Below are 21514 nucleotides of genomic sequence, written 5' to 3'. Positions count from 1 at the left end.
GGGACATTGTGGGTACGTGGGCTGACTGGAGACATTTGGTGTGGCAGGACAGGCTCCAGGCTACCACCTTGGGTCCGCCCCAGTCGATCACTGGATTGTGTCGTCTCAAGCAGGGAAGCCCTAGGGCCTAGAACAACAGTAGCCTCCGGGCAGTCCAAAACATGAGTAGAACTGGGTCCATCCGCAGCTCCACTCTGCCTAAGGTACGTCCGTCAAGTGCCTTTATCTCCAGGTATCTATCTAAAGCCCGAGTCCCGATGCCATGCTGAGAGACCACGGAGCAATTGATAAACCTTTCGTCCGTTCTGCAGTCCACCAAATCAGTGGTCACGCGAATAGTTGACTGGGTGAGGGGTCAAACATTCAACAGTCCTTGGATCCATCTGAGAAGCCAGGGACTGGGTGAGGAGCCGAGGTTTAATGTCAAATCATCAACAGAGCTCGGAGCCAACTGCCGTGGAGTAACTTTTGAGCTTGTTAAGTTGACAATTAACGTAAGCGTTTGTCAAGCATAAGGGTTTTTCAACAAAATTGAATGTTACTTGAATTAAAAAGCACCCAAGATAGCAATGCCACTGTCCCAGGTAGAAAACATTTAGGAGGTGATCCCCTTGTCAGGCCAGTCACGTTGGAAGCCATCTGGACTGTCATGGTTCCTTTTTTTCTCATCAGATAATATATATTTTTTAAATCCAAAAAGGCAGTTTGTGGCATTTAAGGAGGCGGGACATATTAATTTATTTGTTTTGTGAAACACTTTTCCCACAAATGCCTTCTGGATATTGCGCTGCACTCGGCACCAGTAAGGAGCGTAAATGAATCGCAAAGTGTTGAGTCTCACTTTCTGTCCAAACGGAAAACCGACATGCTGCATTTTCCAACTGACCTATAGTAAACTCAGCCCCAAAACTGAGCAATGACCAATCATAAGTCCTCACATTTGTTGTTGAGGGAAAACATCTGACAAGTTTTACCACTATATCACCACATATAAGAGCAAATAAAACAAGTGCAACAGGAACACCACAAGTAGGTAGGCCTAAAAACTATTTTCTGTGAAAAAGGGACAAAAAAATCAAATAGGATAATTCATTCCCATTTCATGATATTTAGTTCATTATTTTGTTGTTCATTATTTAAAAAAAATAAGTGTTTGATGGCATTCTGGTTTCATATACTGAGAGCACATTCTTAACGAAAAAGAAAAGGCCGTACCAGTTTAAAAAAACTGGACAAGACAAGTAAAAAAAATGATGAAAACAAGAGAAAAGAAATCCCTCTCCTAGTAAGAAAATATTGGCAACAAACTGAGCAAAATAATTGGTTCTCTTACTGAATGGTTTAAAAGGTATTTGCGCCTTTTTCGGTACCTGTGTTTTTCAAGTGTTCAAGTGACTGAATTTTTTCAACAAATTGAAAAGAAAAAATGTTTTTCACCACTAACAGTTCTTTTGTTTATATGACAATAAAAACATTCAATCAATTTCCAGTGTTTAGACAGTCTTAGGTATGTTCAAATGTAGTTGTTTTTTTTTCAAGCCAGTATTGCATCTGTGAGATCCTGTGCAGCATGTTTTTTTATCTTTCATGTCGACAAATAGAACGGCAACATTGGCATACATTTGGCAGAAGACTATCAAAGGAAAACAGTTTGGCAGCACATTTATATAAAGCCTGAGAAGCAGTAGACCTATCACTGACCCCTGTGGTACCCCAAGAAAGTTATTCCACAAAGTAGATTTTGTATTTTGTATCCTGACGCGTTGTGTTCTTATAGATAAGTATGATTCAATCAAATTTATCATGCTTGGTAAGACATTACAATTAGAGTTTAGTTTGCAGTATCTGGTGGTTGGTGTCAAATGAATATAATAAAATAAAATCAGACATAGGCATTATTGTCATCATTGACTTGACAAAAGCCTAATTCTCATCAAGTGCGCCCTCCCAGGCAAGGCCCAATAAATTACATTTTAAGATTTGTTAGCACTCCGCCACAATGGATACATCGCATCACCGCCAGAGCGCAACCAAATCCGGGCGACTGCAAGTTGCCTCGCTGATGCCAGGCAATTACATTTTGAGATCAATGAAAACCACACCAATGACCCCACCTTTGTATAGTTTTGATTTTATTTTTTGTAAAAAGAACCATACCGAGGAGTGTTATTTCTTTGTGATTTTCTCAAAAGGGGGCACCCTAAATTTAATATTTTTAAGATTTATATTGAACGAGTGTTTTTTATGGCAAGAAATGAACAAACTGGACATAAATACACAGACATGGGTTAACGAGACATTGAGATCAGGTAGCTAACAAACGGGAAGCAACTACAACAATGGACAATCATATCGACAAGTCTCACCGTCTTTTTTTTATGAATACTTTTACATAACTAAATATATTGTGTAAAGTCTACAAATTGTCTGTTCAACACTGAAATAAAAAACAATTCACATTTGACTTCATATACCAAATGCCAGTTGTATTTGTGGTACATGCAAAACAAATGAGTTTGTATGAATATAAAAGTGTTGTAGAACTACAAAATGAATCCAAAATCAGTTCTGGTAAAGTTCAAGAGAAAAAAATGAAATAGATGTAGCTTACAAAATGAATTGAAAATTCTGAAAAGATCAAAAGAAACATTTAACTTGTGCTTTTCTCTCTAATTTTCATTCACAGCCGAATTCACAGAAGACTAATTTTATCAACATGTAATGGAAAAATTACACTTTTGGGATTTTCGTCATTTTGGTCTATTGATACCTTCAATAAATGTCTCCCACAGAGAACCAATGTGGGTTATTATAGGTATTTTGAAGCTATTCTTGTGACGGAATGTTCGACTACAAATTGGGCATGAAAGGGCATTTCTCCACACCGATTGTTAAGCCTTCTTTTAAATATCCCTTCTGCGATAATGTTTGAACATTAACTGCGCAAGTAAAAGTTCTCGCCAGTGTGAGTTATTAGGTGTTTTTTTAGGTTTCCCTTCTCTGCGAATGCTTGACCACAAAATGAACAGGAAAAGGGTTTTTCACCAGTGTGGGTTGTTAGGTGTTTTTTTAAGTTTCCCTTCTCTGCGAATGCTTGACCACAAACTGAACAGGGAAATGGTTTTTCACCAGTGTGGGTTGTTAGGTGTTTTTTTAAGTTTCCCTGCTCTGCGAATGCTTGACCACAAACTGAACAGGGAAAAGGCTTTTCACCAGTGTGAGTTCTTGTGTGGCTTTTTAAGTTTCCCTTCTCCGCAAATGCTTGACCACAAACTGAGCACGGAAATGGTTTTTCACCAGTGTGGGTAATTAGGTGTTTTTTTAAGTTTCCCTTCACTGCAAATGCGTGACCACAAACTGAACAGGAAAAGGGTTTTTCGCCAGTGTGGGTTCTTGTGTGACTAATTAAGGTTCCCTTCTGTGTAAATGTCTGACCACAAACTGAGCACGGAAACGGTTTTTCACCAGTGTGGGTTCTTGTGTGGATGTTTAAGCTTCCCTTGTGAGTAAATGCTTGACCACAAACTGAACAGGAAAATGGTTTTTCACCAGTGTGGGCTCTAGTGTGGAGTTTTAAGCTTCCCTTGTGTGTGAAGGCTTGACCACAAACTGAGCAGGAAAATGGTTTTTCAGCAGAGTGTGTTATCGTGTGCGTTCTTAAGTTTTGCTTTTGAAAAAAGGCTTTACCACAAACTGAGCAGGAAAATCGTTTTTCACCAGTGTGGGTTGTTGTGTGCCTTCTTAAGTTCTGCTTTAGAGAGAAAGTTTTACCACAAACTGAGCATGAAAAAAGTTTCTCCTCAGTGTGTGTCATATGTGTTTGCAAAGTAGACTTTTTCCCACAGTGAAAGGTTTTGCAGAGTTTGTCGCCACTGGAGTTTTTCTTAAGACCTTCATCATCATCATTGCCATAAAGCAAGTCGTCGCTATCTGATAAAGGAGCAATTAAATTGTCTGCTTGCCATCCTTCTGTTGAATTGCTGCAGTTCAGAGAATCCGCCCCTCTGCTGACCACGCCCAGATCATCTTCACTCTTGAAAGGCTGAAACGTTGACCAGGTTAAATCTTCTTCCTCCTTTTTGATTTGTTGTGGAGGGAACTCTGGCTCTTCTTTAAATTGGGGCCATGTTGAGGTGTTTTCAGGTTCCGCCTGTCCGCTGGCCTCGCCCAGATCATCTTGCCTCGTCAAGACCTCACCAGGTAACCAGGTGAAATCTTCTTCTTCCTTTTTGATTGGAAGTTTCTGATCTCTCATTTTTTGTTGAGGGAACTCTGGCTCCTCCCCTTTGATTTGGGGAAGCGCAACTTTCCCTTTAAAGCCAGTAGACTTCTGCTCATCAGGACAAAGATATTTTCTGAAACCTGCAAAGAGATGATACATATCATGGTCCATCTCTCTAACTAGAAGTCCTTTAGGTTAAAGTGGAAATTTAAAGTCACTTACATCGGCATTGGTTACGCTAGTGCAATTTTCTAAGTATCTTTACAGGTGATAGAAGGCCCTTAAAATATTCCCATTTTTTCCTTTAGACTCCTAATTATAAATATTCTCCAGTATTTCTTTTTTACATATTTTGATTTGGTTACAATTGTTTCACATTAAAAAAAAGGCATTTGATCGGTAGTCATTCTATTATTATTTTGCAGGTTTAATCATGTTGCAATATATATGGAAAAAGAGAAAGGAAATGTGATTTTCCATGAAATTAATATTTTTGAAAAATATGTTTAGATTTAAAAGTGGGGGAGAAATCTTTTTTAAATTCAGTTTTTTAACAGAAAACATCAAATATACTTTTTTGGTATTTTATTTAAGAAGGAAAATCTTACTTTTTATTCGCATTCATGTAAAAACAAAGAAATAGAAAATTGGCTAAATTATTTATTTTTACATGTTTAGATTTTTAATGATATTTTTTATTAGAACCGCTCTATCCTCATTAGGGTTGTGGCCCCCTGAAGCCTATCCCAGCTGAATCCGGGCTAGAGGCGGGGGACACCCTGAATCGGTGGCCAGCCGGGGCACAAGGATATAGATCTAGCCGGGGCACAAGGATATAGATCTAGATCTATATCCTTGTGCCCCGGCCCTGAATCGGTGGCCAGCCGGGGCACAAGGATATCTATATCCTTGTGCCCCGGCTGGCCACCGATTCAGGGTGTCCCCCGCCTCTCGCCCGGATTCAGCTGGGATAGGCTTCAGGGGGCCACAAGCCTAATGAGGATAGAGCGGTTTAGAAAATGAGATATTTAGATCTAGATATAGAGATAGATATATATGCAATTGTATATTATTTTTTGTGTGAATAATTACGGTAAAAGCTGGAGTCAAGACCACACAACTGACCACTGTATGATTATTTATCCCCGTGTTTAAAGCAATAAGCAAATGCAGGGTGCAACAAATATAATACCTTTAAGGGTATATATGGAAATTAAAAGTCAACCCACCTTCTAGTCTATGAAGAACGACTTTCGCGTGCGTTATTTTGCAAAGTGTCGAGTCCTGGTGAGGTGAAGGCTCCTGTTTGACGTCAAAACACTACTCCTGGAACTTTGACGCTTTTGTATTTGCGGGCATTTCTACGCGTTAATTCTGATGAAGGCGATTTTGATAGCTTACAGTTAGGCTAAGATAAAGTAGGGCGCAAAGCGTAAACGAGCGCTTTCATGACTTGTTCCTTTGTTGCTGCGAGCTAGGCAAAGCAAAAGTAGGGCGCAAAGCTTCAAAATAGTTCTTCAACGATTTGAAGACGTGTTTCTTTCCCCGATGCTAGCTAGGCTAAGCCAAAATAGGGCACAAAGCATAAACGAATTCTGAGACAACCTGAAAAATGATTCATCTCCCCGATACTATCTAGGCTAAGGTAAAGCAAGGATCAAAGCTTTACAGGCGACGTAAAGATGGATATGTTAAGCTCGAACCTTCCTGGTCGAATCTGATTTGATCAAATAGAACAGAAGCGTTTTCGAAACAGTGCAACCTAAATTAACAATTGAATCCCCAGGACTTTCTACATGTTACATATCCAAATGTATACTTTTGTCAACAACCCCTTTGACTGGGCTCACACTGATGTGTCTTATTTGTATTCTGACTCAAATCATGTATATATCTTTTATGCCTAGAGAGGAAATGACGTTGATTCGCGCATGCGCAGTAGTTATTGATCATTTGATGATTTTTTTCCCTTTCGGGTTTAAAATCGACATTTAATCTTCCCTTGACCAGTGAAACGAGGCAGACATTTTATGGCATGCCGCGAACCGGTAATTTGGGAGGACACTGAGAGATTTTCTTTTTTTATGATAATGCATTGATTTGTAGGAACAAATTTGCAATGCGAAATTTTGGAGCACTGAAATGAAAAAACAAAAACTTGTGCATGATATGAAATTCCAAAGTACCATTGATTAAAAATGACAATGGCATCCAAATTGTGTTAGCATAATAATTGACGGGATCTACAAAAGGCTCCATATTTTGTTATGAAATCATTACGCCTACATAACGAGGTCAACCGAACAACAAAGTATGGAATTCCTATTTAGTAGACTATACAAAACGGCAGCATTCACTACACGATTGGAGCTGAATGATGAGTCTAATCTGGCTATCCGTGTGAAATAAAAACTGTTAGACATAAGATTTTAGCACCAGACTCTAATTCCTTAACTCTGTCTTATCTTGTCTAACAACGGAGCGTGTTCAGCATCGGAGGAGACAGACCAGGGCAGAGCGAGTGGACCCACAGATGGTTCATTCCTAACAAATTGATCTATATAGAGCTCCAGGTTCCCCTCCCAAGTAAAAAGCCCGCTGAGCGAGTGTATGCGCAATGGAGGATGAGAAGAACAATGTCCATGTGCAAGTTTGCCCAGTTATAGTAATACAAAATTGCATATTCATTATCTGATTAACAACACGATGTTGACTGGTTCACGACTGTCCAGCGGTCTGCCTTTACTCAGGATTCCCTTGTCCATTGTCCACGCATCTCCGTTGGCCTTGGAGATCGGCACCGGTCGTCTCCTTATCAGCCTGGACCTGATGATTGAAGATTTACACCGTTTGCCTCCCTTCTTATTCAGGGCTTTCGCATCTTCGTTAGCCTTGGAGATCGGCACCGGTCGTCTCCTTATCAGGCTGGACTGCCTTGGATCCTCCTGTTAATTAACCTCACAAGGATTTTGGACAAAGGGCCCGTTCTTTGTAAAGGCAGAAGGAATTTGGGCTGAGGGCCTCTGTTCTTTGTCAAGGCCTCATCTTAGGGGAACCCCGACAGTCTGTGGGATACTAACTTAAAATGAGTTCTCAATAATACAACAGTAACATACAAAATGAATCAGCTATACTAAAATGAATAAGCCAAATATATCTTCATTTGATAATCGTACAACAGCAATATAGAACTGATGCAGCTATAATAAAATAAATGAGTTAAACACATTGATAGGTTCATAAATAATTACCCTTCTGATTTAATTATCAATCACTGCAGGCAGACATCTTATTCAATTATTGACATTTAATTAAATAGATTGCATCATGGATAAGGACCTTAAGGGAAGATTCATCAAAGCAAAAAGACTTCCCCCTTGTCTTCAAAGTATCCCCCCGAACAGTAATTCCTGTGCGGCTTTTAAGGCCATAAATCAAAACAATTACAAGGTTATTGATTAATTCAACATGTGTAAGAAAAACCAACATCTGTAACTAAAATAACAATCAAGGTATTTTAACAATAACAAAACAGAAAACTAAAACCAACCTTCATTTGAATTAAAACAATAACTTGACATAACAATCATATAACAATTATATAAAGAAGCCCGAAGTACGTCACGAGGTATGCACACTATACGAGTGTTATGGAAGTGGCAGATATCGTATCTGCAAACCCAGAATAAACAGTCCTCGGAGCCCAGAATGGGTAAGATATCGGTTAAACAATCCTTGGATAAGCAGTCCTTGTGAGAGGACCAGACGACTACTGTTTATGACCCCGAGCACTTTTGGAACAATAGGAAGAATGATTTAACAAAGAAATGATTTACTACACATATATGTATAATAGTAATACAGAATAAACCCAACACACATCATGGTCTTCATTAGATTATAATATAATCTATAGTTTAACCATATAATCATTATATGGTTAAAATATGTCATATTCTTCAAAACTTTAAAGAAATGCATTGAATTTGGGTTAGCAGAAGGAGACTGTGCTTCTCAAGTGTTGCTGACCAACCACCATAAAAAAGTGAGTTTCAATTGAGACCAATCCTTCTTACAGATAGTTAAAGTAAACAATTAAAAAGAAAATGGATAGAAATGTAACTAGATTTTAATTTCATGCCTGACTATTGAAAAATATTGATTAAGAAAGTTTTATAGGAGATGATTGGCAAACTTTAAAGACAATGGAATGTTACATTTGATTTAAAAAAAACTACATTGGGATATTGTCAATTTTAAACAACTGAGTTTAATATGCAACATGATACACATTGTTAAAATGAATTGTGACTTGATAATTAATAGATTTTAATTGCTCTGAAGGACACAAGTATGCTAAAATTATTAACCCTGACAGACAAAGGGTGGTTACAATATAGTGGATTCAATTCTATTCAGAATTATAAATGTATGCTTTTGTTTCTGGATACTATTTGATGTGAATTTAACTGTTGCAGAGAACAGAAAAGCTGTTTTCCTGAGGAGAGAGCAGCCTGATTTGCTTTTTTGTATTTTTCCTATTTTTAGTATGATTAGTTAATTAGTGAAATTGCAGGAAAGGAAAAAAATATAGTTCTTGTTCTTAACAAAGAAGCACTGATCAAAATAGAATACCAGCTAGTACAGGGGTGTCAAACATACGACCCGCGGGCCGGATCCGGCCCGTCTGGTGGTTTGGTACGGCCCGGGGAAGAAAGCTGCATTGAATAAAAAAAATATGAATTTTCTTTAAGATGTGTAGTTCTTGTATTATCCGCTAGGTGGCGCAGTGTTTTAGTACGCGCAGACATCATGAAAGCAACACTGCGGCGGAACTAGGACCACCTTGACCTGGTAAAATTGAACGTCTGTACAGCGTCTTTTGGCGACAATTGCATTATCTACTTTTCCGTTTGCCTCGCACCCTCATCAGCAAAATGTCTTTGTCAAAAAGGAGATAAGTAGACACAGAGTGTCAGACTTTTCAAGATAAATGGACATGTTCTTATATGTTCACGGAGGTGAATGGGAAACCCGTGTGCCTGGTGTGGCAGCAGCAAGTTTCGATGCTTAAAGAATACAATATTCGGCGCCATTACGAAACTCAGAATGGTGAAAAATACAACAGTTTGCATGGAGAATTGAGAAAACAGAAGGTAAATGAAATGATGGCGCGTCTGAAGAAACAGCAATCTGTTTTCACCTGGAGCCGAGAAGCCATTGATGCTGCGGTGAAAGCCAGCTACTTAATTGCGAGCCAAATAGCAATGGCATCAAAGCCGTACAGTGATGGAAAGTTCATCATAAACTGCTTGCTGACGGCTGCTGAAATTGTGTGTCCTGAGAAGCGACATGTTTTCCCCAATACAACCTTGACAAGAAATACCGTGGCAGACAGGATTTCGGAACTCTCTGCAGATTTGGACCACCAACTAAAACGCAGGGTGGGGTCATTTGTGGCATTTTCTGTTGTGATTGAAGAGATTACTGATATCACGGACGTCGCTCAACTGGCCATATGTCAAGTTGCCTAAAACAGGAGTCACAATAACATGTGCATTTCTAAGGACATACACCTTCCCTATTGGCTCTATGACAAATTTGCAGCCGAACAGTGATGCCTAGTGACACCTTTGATGGTGGTGACACTGATAATTGTGATTTGGATTGAAGGTCCCTATGACATTTAACCGTGACACGGATTGAAAGATTATGTGCAAGGTTTTGTGACATACAAATTCTCTATGACAAAGAACATCCTGTCAATAATCATAATCTATGTCTTTAACACGTCTCAGTGACTGTTGTACCTTTTTCATGACATCAATGCTGAAACTTAATAAAAGCGCGACTTGTGACTTGGGAAGAGAGAGGGTTCCGCGGAGCCGACCTCTCCAAGCGCGGCTGCTTTAAAATATAACACAGTCTCATGCCTCGTTTTTCCTTTGTGCACGGTTGGTAAGTATGGGGATCTGTAACTTTAGACCCAACACCATATTCATTCGTGGAGTTGACAAGACTTTGAATGTCACAATGGAGTTTCTCGAGCTGGTGCTGATGATCGACACCACAACAGCTGAGGACATTTTCAGCTCCGTCGTTGGAGCGCTGGACAGAGTCGGAGCGGACTGGTCACGCGCCGTAAGCCTGGCTACTGATGGTGCGCCATCAATGATCGGTAAAAAGAGATAAAGTACAAGCTGAAAATGGGGGAGGTAGTTTTTGGACATTTCATTGCATTTTGCATCAGGAGGCATTATGCAGCAAATCGCTGAGAATGGATCACGTCACGGAGGTGGTTGTCCGAACTGTTAATTTCATCCGAGCCACAGGTCTCAATCATCGTCAATTTGACAGATTTCTCAGTGACTGTAACATTATCCATGCTGTGCCTTATCACATGAACGTACGATGGTTAAGCAGAGGTGCTGTGCTAAAGCGCTTCTTTGATTTATGTGATGAAATCGGACAATTCATGGAGAAAAAAGGTAAACCTGTTGTCAGGTTCATTAATAATTACCTTCGTCCGTAATTATCAATAACTGCAGGAAGACATCTTATTCAATTATTGACATTTAATTAAATAGAAATGGATACAACAGGTAAAAGCCTCCGGAAGGGAGAGTTACAGCAAGTGTCCCTTACAACTTCCGAACGTCTCCTCGAATAGACGTTTTCGTCCCATTCTTATGGTCACAAGTTACAGAGTTGTTGATCATTCCATCACGTACGAGTAAAAACAACATCTGGGACTACAATAACAATCAAAGTATTTTACTAATAACAAAAACAGGGACTAGACCTAACAACATTTAGATTAGAGTAATTATACAACCTCCTTGACCTAAGAATCATATAATATAATCATAATCATATAATCGTTACATACAGAAAAACCCGAAGTGTACGGTTACATAACGATAACAATATTCTTGTTATTGTCCGAATAGCCCTGTCCTCGTCACCAAGGGCCCACCAAATCTCAAGGACCCAGATTGGGTGGATTGTTTGTATAACCATCCTGGAACAGGCTGTCTAGGTTAAAGATGACTTGGTGTGACCTCAAGACTTTTGAAAAACAGAAAGAGAATGATTTAACAAAGTAATGAATTAATACAAAGAAAAGAAAGAGATTGATTTAATAAAGAAATGAATTAATATAACTATTATAATAATAAAACAGAATAAACCCAACACCTGTTAAGGAATTACAGTGCCATCTGTGGCTGCAGGACCTTGCATTTATGGTTGACATCACTGAGCACTTGAATATTCTTAACAAAATTTTGCAGGTACGCAAAAAAATCGTAACACAGTATGATGACAGCATACGTGCATTCAAGTTAAAGCTCGGGAGACGCAGGTGGCAAGCAGTGACCCCGCTCATTTTCCCTGTTTAAAAGATATGTGCGCAGCAAGTGTTAATTCTGACGCGAAATGATAGAAAGAGAAGATTCCAGGGCTGTTGGTGGAGTTTGAGAAAATATTTCAGGTTTTTAACGAACTCGAAACAGATTTTGCAGTTTTTCGCTCACCATTCACAGTCAAAGCTTCTGATTTGCCCGTTGCCATGCAACTTGAAATCATTGATTTGCAGTGTGATGTAGACTGAAGGACAGATTTGCCTCTGTAAGCTTGGACACATTTTAAAAGTACCTCCTACCAGGCTATCCCGCATAGACAGCACTAGCTGCCAAAACGGTGTCCATGTTTGGGACAACCTACCTTTGTGAGCAAGTTTTCTCACTAATAAACATTAATAAAACAAAGCTGCACTCAAAGCTCACACATAAGCATTTGAATGAGATTCTGAAATTTGCTGCTTCTCAGGACATGATGCCTCATATGATGCACTTGTGCAGGATAAACGATGTCAAGTTTCACTGTTCTCCGGATTTGGAGCTACTGGCAATATGATGCAGACCATACTATCTACCGAGGGAGCTAACGGTCGTCATAGTAACGGCTATCTGTATACCTCCAAATGCGAATGTCAACACGGCCCTCGACCTACTGCTATCGGCTGTAAATAAAAAACAGCTCGACCACCCTGATGGAGTCTCTATTGTCGCTGGTGACTTCAACAAAGCATGTTTAAAGACTGTTCTCCCCAAGTTTATCCAATATGTCAAATGCAACACGAGAGAAGACAAAATTCTCGACCATGTCTACTCGAACATCAACCATGCCTATAAAGCACCTCCTCTGCCCCATCTAGCTGGATCAGACGATCTCTGCATATCTCTCACCCCTGCATACACCACACTTCGGACGCAAACAAGGCCAAAAATAAAGATAATAAAAACTTGGCCCGAGGACGCTTTTTCTAAGCTGCAGGACTGTTTTTCCCGCACCAACTGGGAACTTTTCGAACACAACGACCTCCCTACAATAACAAGTCTATGTCTGTAAACGCGGATGCCTCACTAGCGGAGGAACTGAACCATTTCTTTGCCCGCTTTGAGACTGACAAATCAGACCCAGTGTCAACACTCCCACTATCACCCTGCGACAATACACTGGAGTTTCGGGAAAGGGAAGTGAGACTGGAAATGCAGTCTGTGAACACCAGGAAGGCTGCTGGTCCAGACGGAATACCTGGCAAGGTGCTCAAAGCCTTGTGCTGGACAGCTGGCTGGAGTCTTCACGGACATTTTCAATCGGTCCTTGCAACAATCCATCGTTCCTGCCTGCCTGAAATCTGCCACCATCATTCCTGTCCCCAAAAAAGCCAACCATCGACAGCTTGAACGATTACAGGCCTGTTGCTCTCACGCCTGTGATCATGAAGTGCTTTGAAAAGTTGGTGGCCCGACACATCAGAAACACAATCCTCCCTTCAGTTGACTCTCACCAGTTTGCTTATAGAGAAAACAGGTCCACTGAGGATGCTATCGCCGTGGCTCTTCACACAGCACTGAGCCACCTGGAGCACCAGGGGAATTATGTGAGGATGCTTTTCATTGACTGTAGCTCAGCCTTTAACACCATTAAGCCGGACATCCTGAAGGACAAACTCTCCCACCTTGGACTATCCTCCTCAATCTGCTGCTGGATAAAAAACTTCTTGACTGGCCGACCACAAACTGTCAGACTGGGTCCAAACCTCTCTTCCTCCATTACACTGAGCACTGGCTCACCACAAGGCTGTGTACTGAGTCCTCTCCTGTACTCCCTGTACACATACGACTGCACACCAGCACACCAGTCAAACTCCATCATCAAATTTGCCAATGACACCACTGTGATCGGACTCATCTCAGGCGGGGATGAGTCGGCTTACAGAGACGAGGTCGACAAACTGTCTTTTTGGTGCTCGGCAAACAATCTTACACTAAATACCACAAAGACTAAAGAAATAATCCTGGACTTTTGCAAGCAAAGCACAGACCTGGCCCCACTCCTTATAAACGTGTAGACAGGGTCCAGTCCTTCAAATTTCTGGGAGTCCATGTCACGGATAGGCTCTCCTGGTCTACAAACACCACAGTGGTAGTGAAGAACGCCCAGAAACGACTCCACTTTCTCAGGGTACTGAGGAGGAACAAATTGGACACCAAACTTCGGGCTACCTTCTACAGAGCCACTGTGGAGAGCATCCTGGCATACAACATCAGTGTGGTATGCCGGAAGCACGGCAGCAGACAAAAAAAACTTGCAGGGGGTGATTAACACTGCCCAGAAGATCGTCGGCCACTCTCTGGCATCACTGGAAGACATTGCCAACCGCCGGTACCTCAGCAGGGATCATTGTTGGAGACCCATACCATCCTGGACACGGCCTGTTCCAGTTGCTTCCATCTGACAGACGCTACAGGTCCTAAAAGCATGGACAAACAGGCTCAAGGACGTTTTTTTTCCCAACAGCCATCAGGACTCTGAACCTGCAGTAACACGAGACGAGACGACAACACAAATCCCTTCTATGAAATTAAGTCGCAGTGAAGTAACAGGAAGTTCGTTTGGCGTGGATCTGCCTTCTACAGGCTGACTGGGGAAGGGTAAGTAAGAAGACAGTGAGAGGTAAGTGATCCATCTTATTCTTGTTGGCATCGGTGAGGCAAATGGCAGTCGACGGATTGATGGCGCTCAAGGAGGCGGAGAGCTAACAAGTATGAAAATGTCATTAATGGGTCTTGCCTGGGAAGACGAACTTGTTGAGAAGCACTATCCAATTTTGTCATACGCATTGCTGGGTATGATGACCACTAGGCTTTTTGTCAAGTCAATGATGACGACAATGCCTATGTCTGATTTTCATTTCATTTCTTATACATATATATTTATGAGTATAAGTTGTTGGTTCATCTCATTTTCGGAACCGCTTTATCCTTACTAGAGTTGTGGGGGGTGCTGGTGGCCATCCCAGTTGCCTTCAAGCTGAGGACACCCTGAATTGATGGCCAGCCAATCACAGGGAGACAAACAACCATTCAGGCTCACTCATACCTAAGGGCAATCTAGAGTGTCCAATCAGCCTCTCATACATGTTTTTGGAATGGGGTAGGAAACTGGAGTACCCAGAGAAAACCCACAAAGGCCCAGGGAGAACTCCCCACAAGTGGACCGACCTGGATTTGAACGCAGGTCCCGTGCTACCGTGAGGCCGAGGCGCTAACCACTCACCCGCTGGGCCTGAATGCATTTTTTTATGAACATTTCATTAAATTGTCGGTCATCTAACTAATCCAGGGGTGGCCAACCAGTCAGAGACCAAGAGCCACATTTTTTACTGTGTTACCGCAAAGAGCCACATTTTTTACTGTGTTACCGCAAAGAGCCACATCACACACACAGTGTTCTCGTTACCTCTGCGTCCTGCGTCTGATACGCACAGCTTTTCTTCCAGACGCACAATTTCAAGTAATGTGCTTTTTTCGGACGCAAAGAAATTTTTATCAAAAAAAAAAACCAATACACATATATCCGATAGCAAACCAATTTATTCCACATAATCTTTGCGAAATAATTCTCGCGTGAACGAGACTAGCAGACACTAGCAGACGAAGGAGAGAAAGCGATAGCAAGAGTTTCGTAATAGTGTAAGAAAGATAAAAAATGTTTCAGAAAAAGCAAAACAGTCTGGATAGTTATTTCGCAGTTAAAAAATACAACTAGTAAGAAAAGAACTGCAGAAGATTCGATCGATGATCATGAAGCAAAACGGAGGAAGCAAGGAAAAATACGCACATTTCAAAAGACTTTTGGCTGCAAAGAGAGGAGGATCTACGAGCTGAAAGACTAGTACAATGATAAATAAACCCTAACCCTAAACCATATAATAAATAAATTAAATCTGAATGTTTATATATCGTTGCTTATGTTTTATTTGCATCCGTAGTATGTTGGGACTCGTGACAAGTTTCCTGGGACGCACAGTTTTCAGACAAGCGAATCCCTGGGACTCGCAGTGTGCCAATTGTAAAATTATCACTGCACACATACCTTTGCTCAGCCAGATTTATTGTAAATGTCACACACCAGCATAGTAATGACATAAATTGACTCCTACAGTACTAACAGCACAGGCCAGTCATTATCAACAATGAACATTGTGTGCACTGTCTCACACAGACAAACTCTCAGTTCAACCAAGTCCACAAACAAAAATATAATAATTTACAATAGCGTTTTTCTTTTACTATGCATGTTACTTAGTGGGACTTCTGTCAGAAAATCAGAGCCTATTTTTGCGCAACATTCGCTCCTTGTGAGCTGTCATTTATTATGAATGGCTTTTAACTAGAGCGCCCACCACGTGGGTGTACACCTCGCTCTCCTATTGGCTGCTCCCGGCTGAGCACTCTCGCCTTGGTCTGCCTCGCAGGGGGTGTGGCTTTTTCAGCCGACGCTCGATCTTTGGGATACTTTTTGTGTGCGCGACGCCGTTCATTGTCGCTTCTGGTTCACGGGAGCTCTCCCACTCTGTTAAAAACGTTTACTCAAATGACCTTGCTCCTACTGGGAAACTTTGAGGTATTTTCATCCCAAGCACATGCGCATTGGACGAAAATACCGTATTGAACTCAAGCGAAGCGCACACCAAATAAAAATAAAACACAAATACAAACTTTGATATGGACGTAAGAGCCGCATGAAACCGGGCAAAGAGCCGCATGCGGCTCACGAGCCGCGGGTTGGCCACCCCTGAACTAATCCATCAAATGATAGATATTTTTCACAACGTTCTACTTTTTCACACTTTCAGAGCAGTTTCAGAAACAACAACAGGCAATATCATTTAAAAATATATATTTTGAAAAAATGCAAGATAAAAATATAAACTGTCGAAAATCACATGACAATATGTGAGAAGAAAGTGATTTTCTTTTTGTCAGTTCATCCACGTCAAGGATCATTCCACGTATCTTAGGCAAATTAAATCTAGTGAACCAGTACTCTTGACAATAGTCTGAATGGACAAGAATCTGACAAAGCACACGTGTTTGTATATAAAACCAAATGTGCAAATCCTCAACAGGATTTGAAGAGTTCCACAGAATACATTCGCCTGGCATCCACAAACAGTTAAAGCCATCAGGGATGAAGCAAAACTGTCAACTTCCACCGTTTCATAAAGTAACACATAAGTTTAACCTGAGGAATCAATCTTCGGCAACAAACCGATTAGGAAAACTCAAAACTAGACAATTTTTTTTAACCAGTGTGTGTTTTTGTGTGCATTTTTAAGTTCTGGTTGGTCGAGAATGCACGACCACAAACTGAGCAGGAAAAAGGTTTTTCACCAGTATGGGTTCTTGTGTGCTTTGTTAAGTTTCCCTTAAAAGCAAAACCTTGGCCACAAAACAAGCAGGAAAATGGTTTTTCACCAGTGTGTGTTGTAATGTGCCTTTTTAAGCGTTGCTTTAAAGCAAAAGTTTGACCACACACTGCACAGGAAAAAGGTTTTTCACCAGTGTGGATTATAGAGTGACTTTTTAAGTTTACATTCTGTGTAAAAGATTGACCACAAATCGAGCACGAAAATGGTTTTTCACCAGTATGAATTCTTGCGTGCTTTTTTAAGTTTCCCTTCAAAGCAAATCTTTGACCGCAAACTAAGCAAGTAAAGGGTTTCTCACCAGTGTGGCTTCTCATATGTATTTTCAAATTAGACTTATTAGCTAATGTTTTCCCACACTGAGAGCATTTGCAAAGTGTGTAATCTCTGTGGGATTTCTTATGACTTTCATCATCATCATCATCATCATCATCAGGAGAGTGTGAAGCGACATCATCTGATAACGGAGCAATAAATTCCTCTAGTTGCCATCCTTCTGTTGAGCTGCTGGAGTTCATAGGCTCCGCCCCTTTGCTGGCCTCTCTCGGGCCATCTTCACTCCTGATAGTTGACCTCCTGATTTCTTCTTCCTTTTTAATGAATGAAAGGTCTTCTTCCTCCTCTGTTGTGATTGCAAGATGGTATTTTCGCTCTTGGCGTTGATGGCGCTCTGGCTCCTCCTGCGTAATCTGGGTGAGCTCCAATTCTTTTTTTATGACAGCGGATGCTGGCTGCTGCCACTCAAGACCACAATATTTTCTGAAGACTGCAAGACAAAAGAGAAAAAAGGTATTTGATGGACTGTTTATCCAACTAGCAGGCCACATTGTTGGACTGGCCAAGAAAGTAGGCTGTGAGTGCGCTAACGATTGCATTTTAGGCTGTAGCACCTTTCACAACAATACACTAATCGGCTGACAACTATGTAAACTGGTATTGAATGGCCATAAATAGATCCTGAATCTACATTATTCGAAATGATGGATGAACTGAGCCATATGGTCGAACAACGTGGATAAGAAACACAATTTCATGGAGACTGAACGCATAAACTGAATGCTACCAAATGACAGTTCCACATCATTCTTACTAAAAAAAGCAGTTACTACCCTGATACTGTTAGGAATTATTTGATATAAAATTTAACTTAAAGGTTTGTGTACCAAAGTGGTAGCCACTAATTTGACCATTGTGTCTGGGCAAAGGCTTCACAACAATGTGTGAAAAACAGCAGGTAAATGTGTTTTTTGTATGAACAATTTAGCTTTGTTCTGGCAGTTGTGAAGCTTTTACTAATTTGATAATTACTGGTTCGTCTGAAATGTTTAGGTTAACACCCACTTTGGGTGGAGGCAATGAATGCTTTAAGAAATGGAGCGGGAATCTTGCCTTTACTCGAGCCAATAAAGAGAACTGGTCAGGGAAGCTTCAATGATGTCTTGTTTTTGTTAACACTTGTTTCACCAGATCTTTCAAAACAAAGAAAAGAACATCACACAATACTCACAGAACAGCGAGTGTGATGTAGCGTCATCGCTAGCTGATGCTTGCGCCATGAGATTGTCTGCTTTGGAACTTTCTGTTGAGCTGCTCCCACTCGAAGGCTCCGCCTCTCTGAGCTCCTCACTTGGACCTTCATTTTCACTCTTTGAGGGCTCAAATGTCCACATGGGGATGTCCTCTTCTTTAACATATGGAGGGGCGGCCTCTACATTCATTAGGGGATGCTGATGCTCCTCCTCATTGTAGGCGTTACCAACTGTGATGAAATGCTCCTCCTGCTCCTCTTTAATGTCCACAAATCCTTCCTCCTTCTTAATGGATGCTGATGGTTCCTCCTCCTCTTCTTTGTTGCGAGCAGACTCCTGGCACTCAGGGTGATGCTTTTGATTGACATCTGGACGACCAAGACCCAATATTTTACATTTGCAATCTTGTGTCCCCAAAATCATTTACGGTTTCATAATTAATCCTCCAAAAATGATTTTGCAACCATTTGAATCTTGTTGTCGTCCACTAAACAAAAGGTAGGTAGTATTTCTTGACACAACATTTCAATCAGTAAGGCGCAAATAGCAACAGTCTATTAATATTGGATTATTTATTCATGGGTGATAAAAAAATATTGCTAATACAAAAATAAAATGAATGCCCAGATCTAGCCGTTGTCTGGATGGTCTCTCCCAGTACAATTCATTCAATTCTGTGAGCTTTGTAGAGCACAATTCAACACGAACATATTTAAAGTGAATGGAGAAACACACACGAGTTAAACATTACAATTGTATTATATTTGTGGGACAACTGAGTCAAAAGTCATCTCACCTGACATATTGGGGCTTAATGTATGGGGTCTCCTCCAATCCGTTGATCCCAACTAGCAACTAGCTAGGGTAGGCTAAGCTAAGCAGGCCGCGAAGTTTCAACGTACATCCAAACGACCTAAAACGAGATTGAACGGTTTGTTTGGCATGTTCTGATACATCTGACGCCGTTCAGTGGACTGCTTAATGGGTCCAAAGGGAGATTGAAAGTGGATCTTCCTCAAACTAAACCGAAGGAAAAAATAACAGGTCCAGAACGATGTTACCGAACGGCGCGTGTTGATGACGTCATGGCCAACCAAGAGCTATTAAAATGTAGTATTACACAAATAAATTTAACAATTTAAGTTTCTCTAATCACCCCAATTATTTAAGGACCAAGATCACCTCTAGACAAATCAGCTTATATTGGAAGGCGAAATACCACTTTTTATATTTATATTTTTTGCTCTCGTTTTTTTGTTCACTTTTTTATTTATTTACCTTCCGTATTGCGCGCATTATCGTAAGGGATGGGGTTGCAGATATGATGCCCAGTGTGTACACCAGTTGATTTACGCCGATTACATACACCCCATACTGGTCGAGAGTCAGCCGGAGGGCACACAACAGACGACCATTCGCACCTTTTTTTTCATTGTTGTGATATAGTTGAACTTGTCACCCTTGTTTGTGTGTAATATATAGTGTAGAAGAGAGTTTTTAGTTTTTTTGTGTGTGCTGCAATGAACAGCTAGGCCGGCTTTGTCTATTCGCAAATTCTTTTATTCTCTTAAGTGGACAGAATAAGGAACAAATTGATTTCAAAACAATAACACAAATTTAAAAAAAACAGACAGAACATTTAGACAAATACAGTCTGGGCCCCTCCCCTTGACCCTTCAGTGGCTTCCAGGTTTCAGAAAGGGCCCTGCTCTCAAGTGGAGACTTTTAGCACTGGTGAATTGTAATATAACATAAACAAATTTAAATGAACTTGGATTACGATGCAGATGTGACAGGGTGAAGTAGTTGATGTTATACATGAGTGCAGGTGTTAAGTTAAAAAGGGACTCATGCCGCTAGCATGCGTTAAACACGGGGCGATGACGTAATGGGCACGCGCAAGTCACGCAGTGATTAACCAATGGTCATAGACCTTGGTATAGTATAATAACGGGCTATTCAGACATTTCTCTAAGTTGGTTTGAAATACAACAAAGGACCTGTCTGATTATTTCACCCGTCTTTTAAAGGTATGTTGCTTTGTTTTGAATATCGATTGAGTGTGAGATGTGCAAGAGGCAATAGTAGCATGTGAGAAAGAACGTGATGCTTAATGATGGTTGTTTACTATTTTATGTGTGCGCGTGAATGTGCGAGTCTCGGGTATTGTTTACAGCAAGCTACCTTCGGCCGCTGGTTATTTACTTTTTTTATGTGTGCGCGTAAATGTGCGAGTCTCGGGTATTGTTTAAAGCGAGCTACCTTCGGCCGCTGGTTGTTTACTTTTTTTATGTGTGTGCGTGAATGTGCGAGTCTCGGGTGCATTGTTTACAGCAGGCTACTTTCGGCCGCCGTTATAAGGGTAGCATAATAAGTATGCAAAATATGACGGCCGGAACAAAAAGGTAACAAGTTTCTATACTCATAAGTTATAATCGTTTTTGCAACAAGTACATTGTTTGGATTATAACGGGTTGTTAATATGTTACTATGTATATATTTGAGTGTTATTGTATATTATGTTTTGTGTGAATTGCTTTGATATAACTAAAGTTGGTTTGAAATACAACAAAGGACCTGTCTGATTATTTCACCCGTCTTTTAAAGGCGAAATACCGCCACCCCGTGGAAAATCACGGGTACAACACAGACACACTCAAAAATAAATTTAAATCTAATTTAGTTTTACATTTTTATACATTTCTCCCGGCCGGGTTGGCTCTGTTTGGCCCACACTGACTTTCAGTCAATATCGAGGGTTGTTTGAGTTTGTATTCCCTTCAAAATATTCTGAAAATTATGCACACATGTCTCACAATAGGATAACGCACGACCACTTGCCAACGAGAAGTACCATATTTTCACGACTATAAGGCGCACATAAGTCTTAAATTTTCTCCAAAATACACGAGACGCCTTACGGAGTGCGCTTTATATAATGTACCAATACTAAAATTGTTATCACGATAAAATAAAATAAAT

At 40.6% G+C, this 21514-nt stretch overlaps 2 protein-coding genes across 5 annotated transcripts; both read right to left on the bottom strand.

Moving 5' to 3' along the window:
- Positions 1–1495: 1495 nt before the first annotated feature.
- LOC144213396 (uncharacterized) lies at positions 1496–6128 on the bottom strand. Its single transcript, XM_077741841.1, has 2 exons — positions 5452–6128; positions 1496–4362 (listed from the first exon to the last, which is right to left on the bottom strand). Exon 2 carries the CDS (start codon positions 4253–4255, stop codon positions 2936–2938), a length of 1320 nt encoding a protein of 439 aa, XP_077597967.1. The 5' UTR covers positions 4256–4362; positions 5452–6128; the 3' UTR covers positions 1496–2935.
- A 9019-nt stretch (positions 6129–15147) lies between these two features.
- LOC144213395 (uncharacterized) lies at positions 15148–19647 on the bottom strand. Of its 4 annotated transcripts, none has more exons than XM_077741838.1 (3): positions 19329–19647; positions 18511–19213; positions 15148–17769 (listed from the first exon to the last, which is right to left on the bottom strand). In XM_077741838.1, the coding sequence occupies exons 2-3, from the start codon at positions 18953–18955 to the stop codon at positions 16880–16882; spliced, it is 1335 nt and encodes a 444-aa protein (XP_077597964.1). In that variant the 5' UTR covers positions 18956–19213; positions 19329–19647; the 3' UTR covers positions 15148–16879. The 4 variants fall into 4 exon arrangements, with proteins under 4 accessions (XP_077597964.1, XP_077597965.1, XP_077597966.1 ...); XM_077741839.1 differs by having other exon boundaries at positions 18511–19019; XM_077741840.1 differs by having other exon boundaries at positions 18511–18900; positions 19329–19644.
- Positions 19648–21514: the final 1867 nt, after the last annotated feature.

Source organism: Stigmatopora nigra, chromosome 20 (genome assembly GCF_051989575.1).
Source record: "Stigmatopora nigra isolate UIUO_SnigA chromosome 20, RoL_Snig_1.1, whole genome shotgun sequence".
Classification (NCBI taxonomy): Eukaryota; Metazoa; Chordata; class Actinopteri; order Syngnathiformes; family Syngnathidae; genus Stigmatopora; species Stigmatopora nigra.
This window is presented reverse-complemented; position numbering and strand designations above follow the sequence as displayed.

Bases quoted from the DNA above. Each gene is read 5' to 3' on its own strand.
- LOC144213396 (XM_077741841.1), bottom strand. From the start codon at position 4,255: ATGAGAGATCAGAAACTTCCAATCAAAAAGGAAGAAGAAGATTTCACC.
- LOC144213395 (XM_077741838.1), bottom strand. From the start codon at position 18,955: ATGATTTTGGGGACACAAGATTGCAAATGTAAAATATTGGGTCTTGGT. The intron at 17,770-18,510 runs GTGAGTATTGTG...TTTGTCTTGCAG, and splicing joins TACATCACACTCGCTGTTCT to TCTTCAGAAAATATTGTGGT.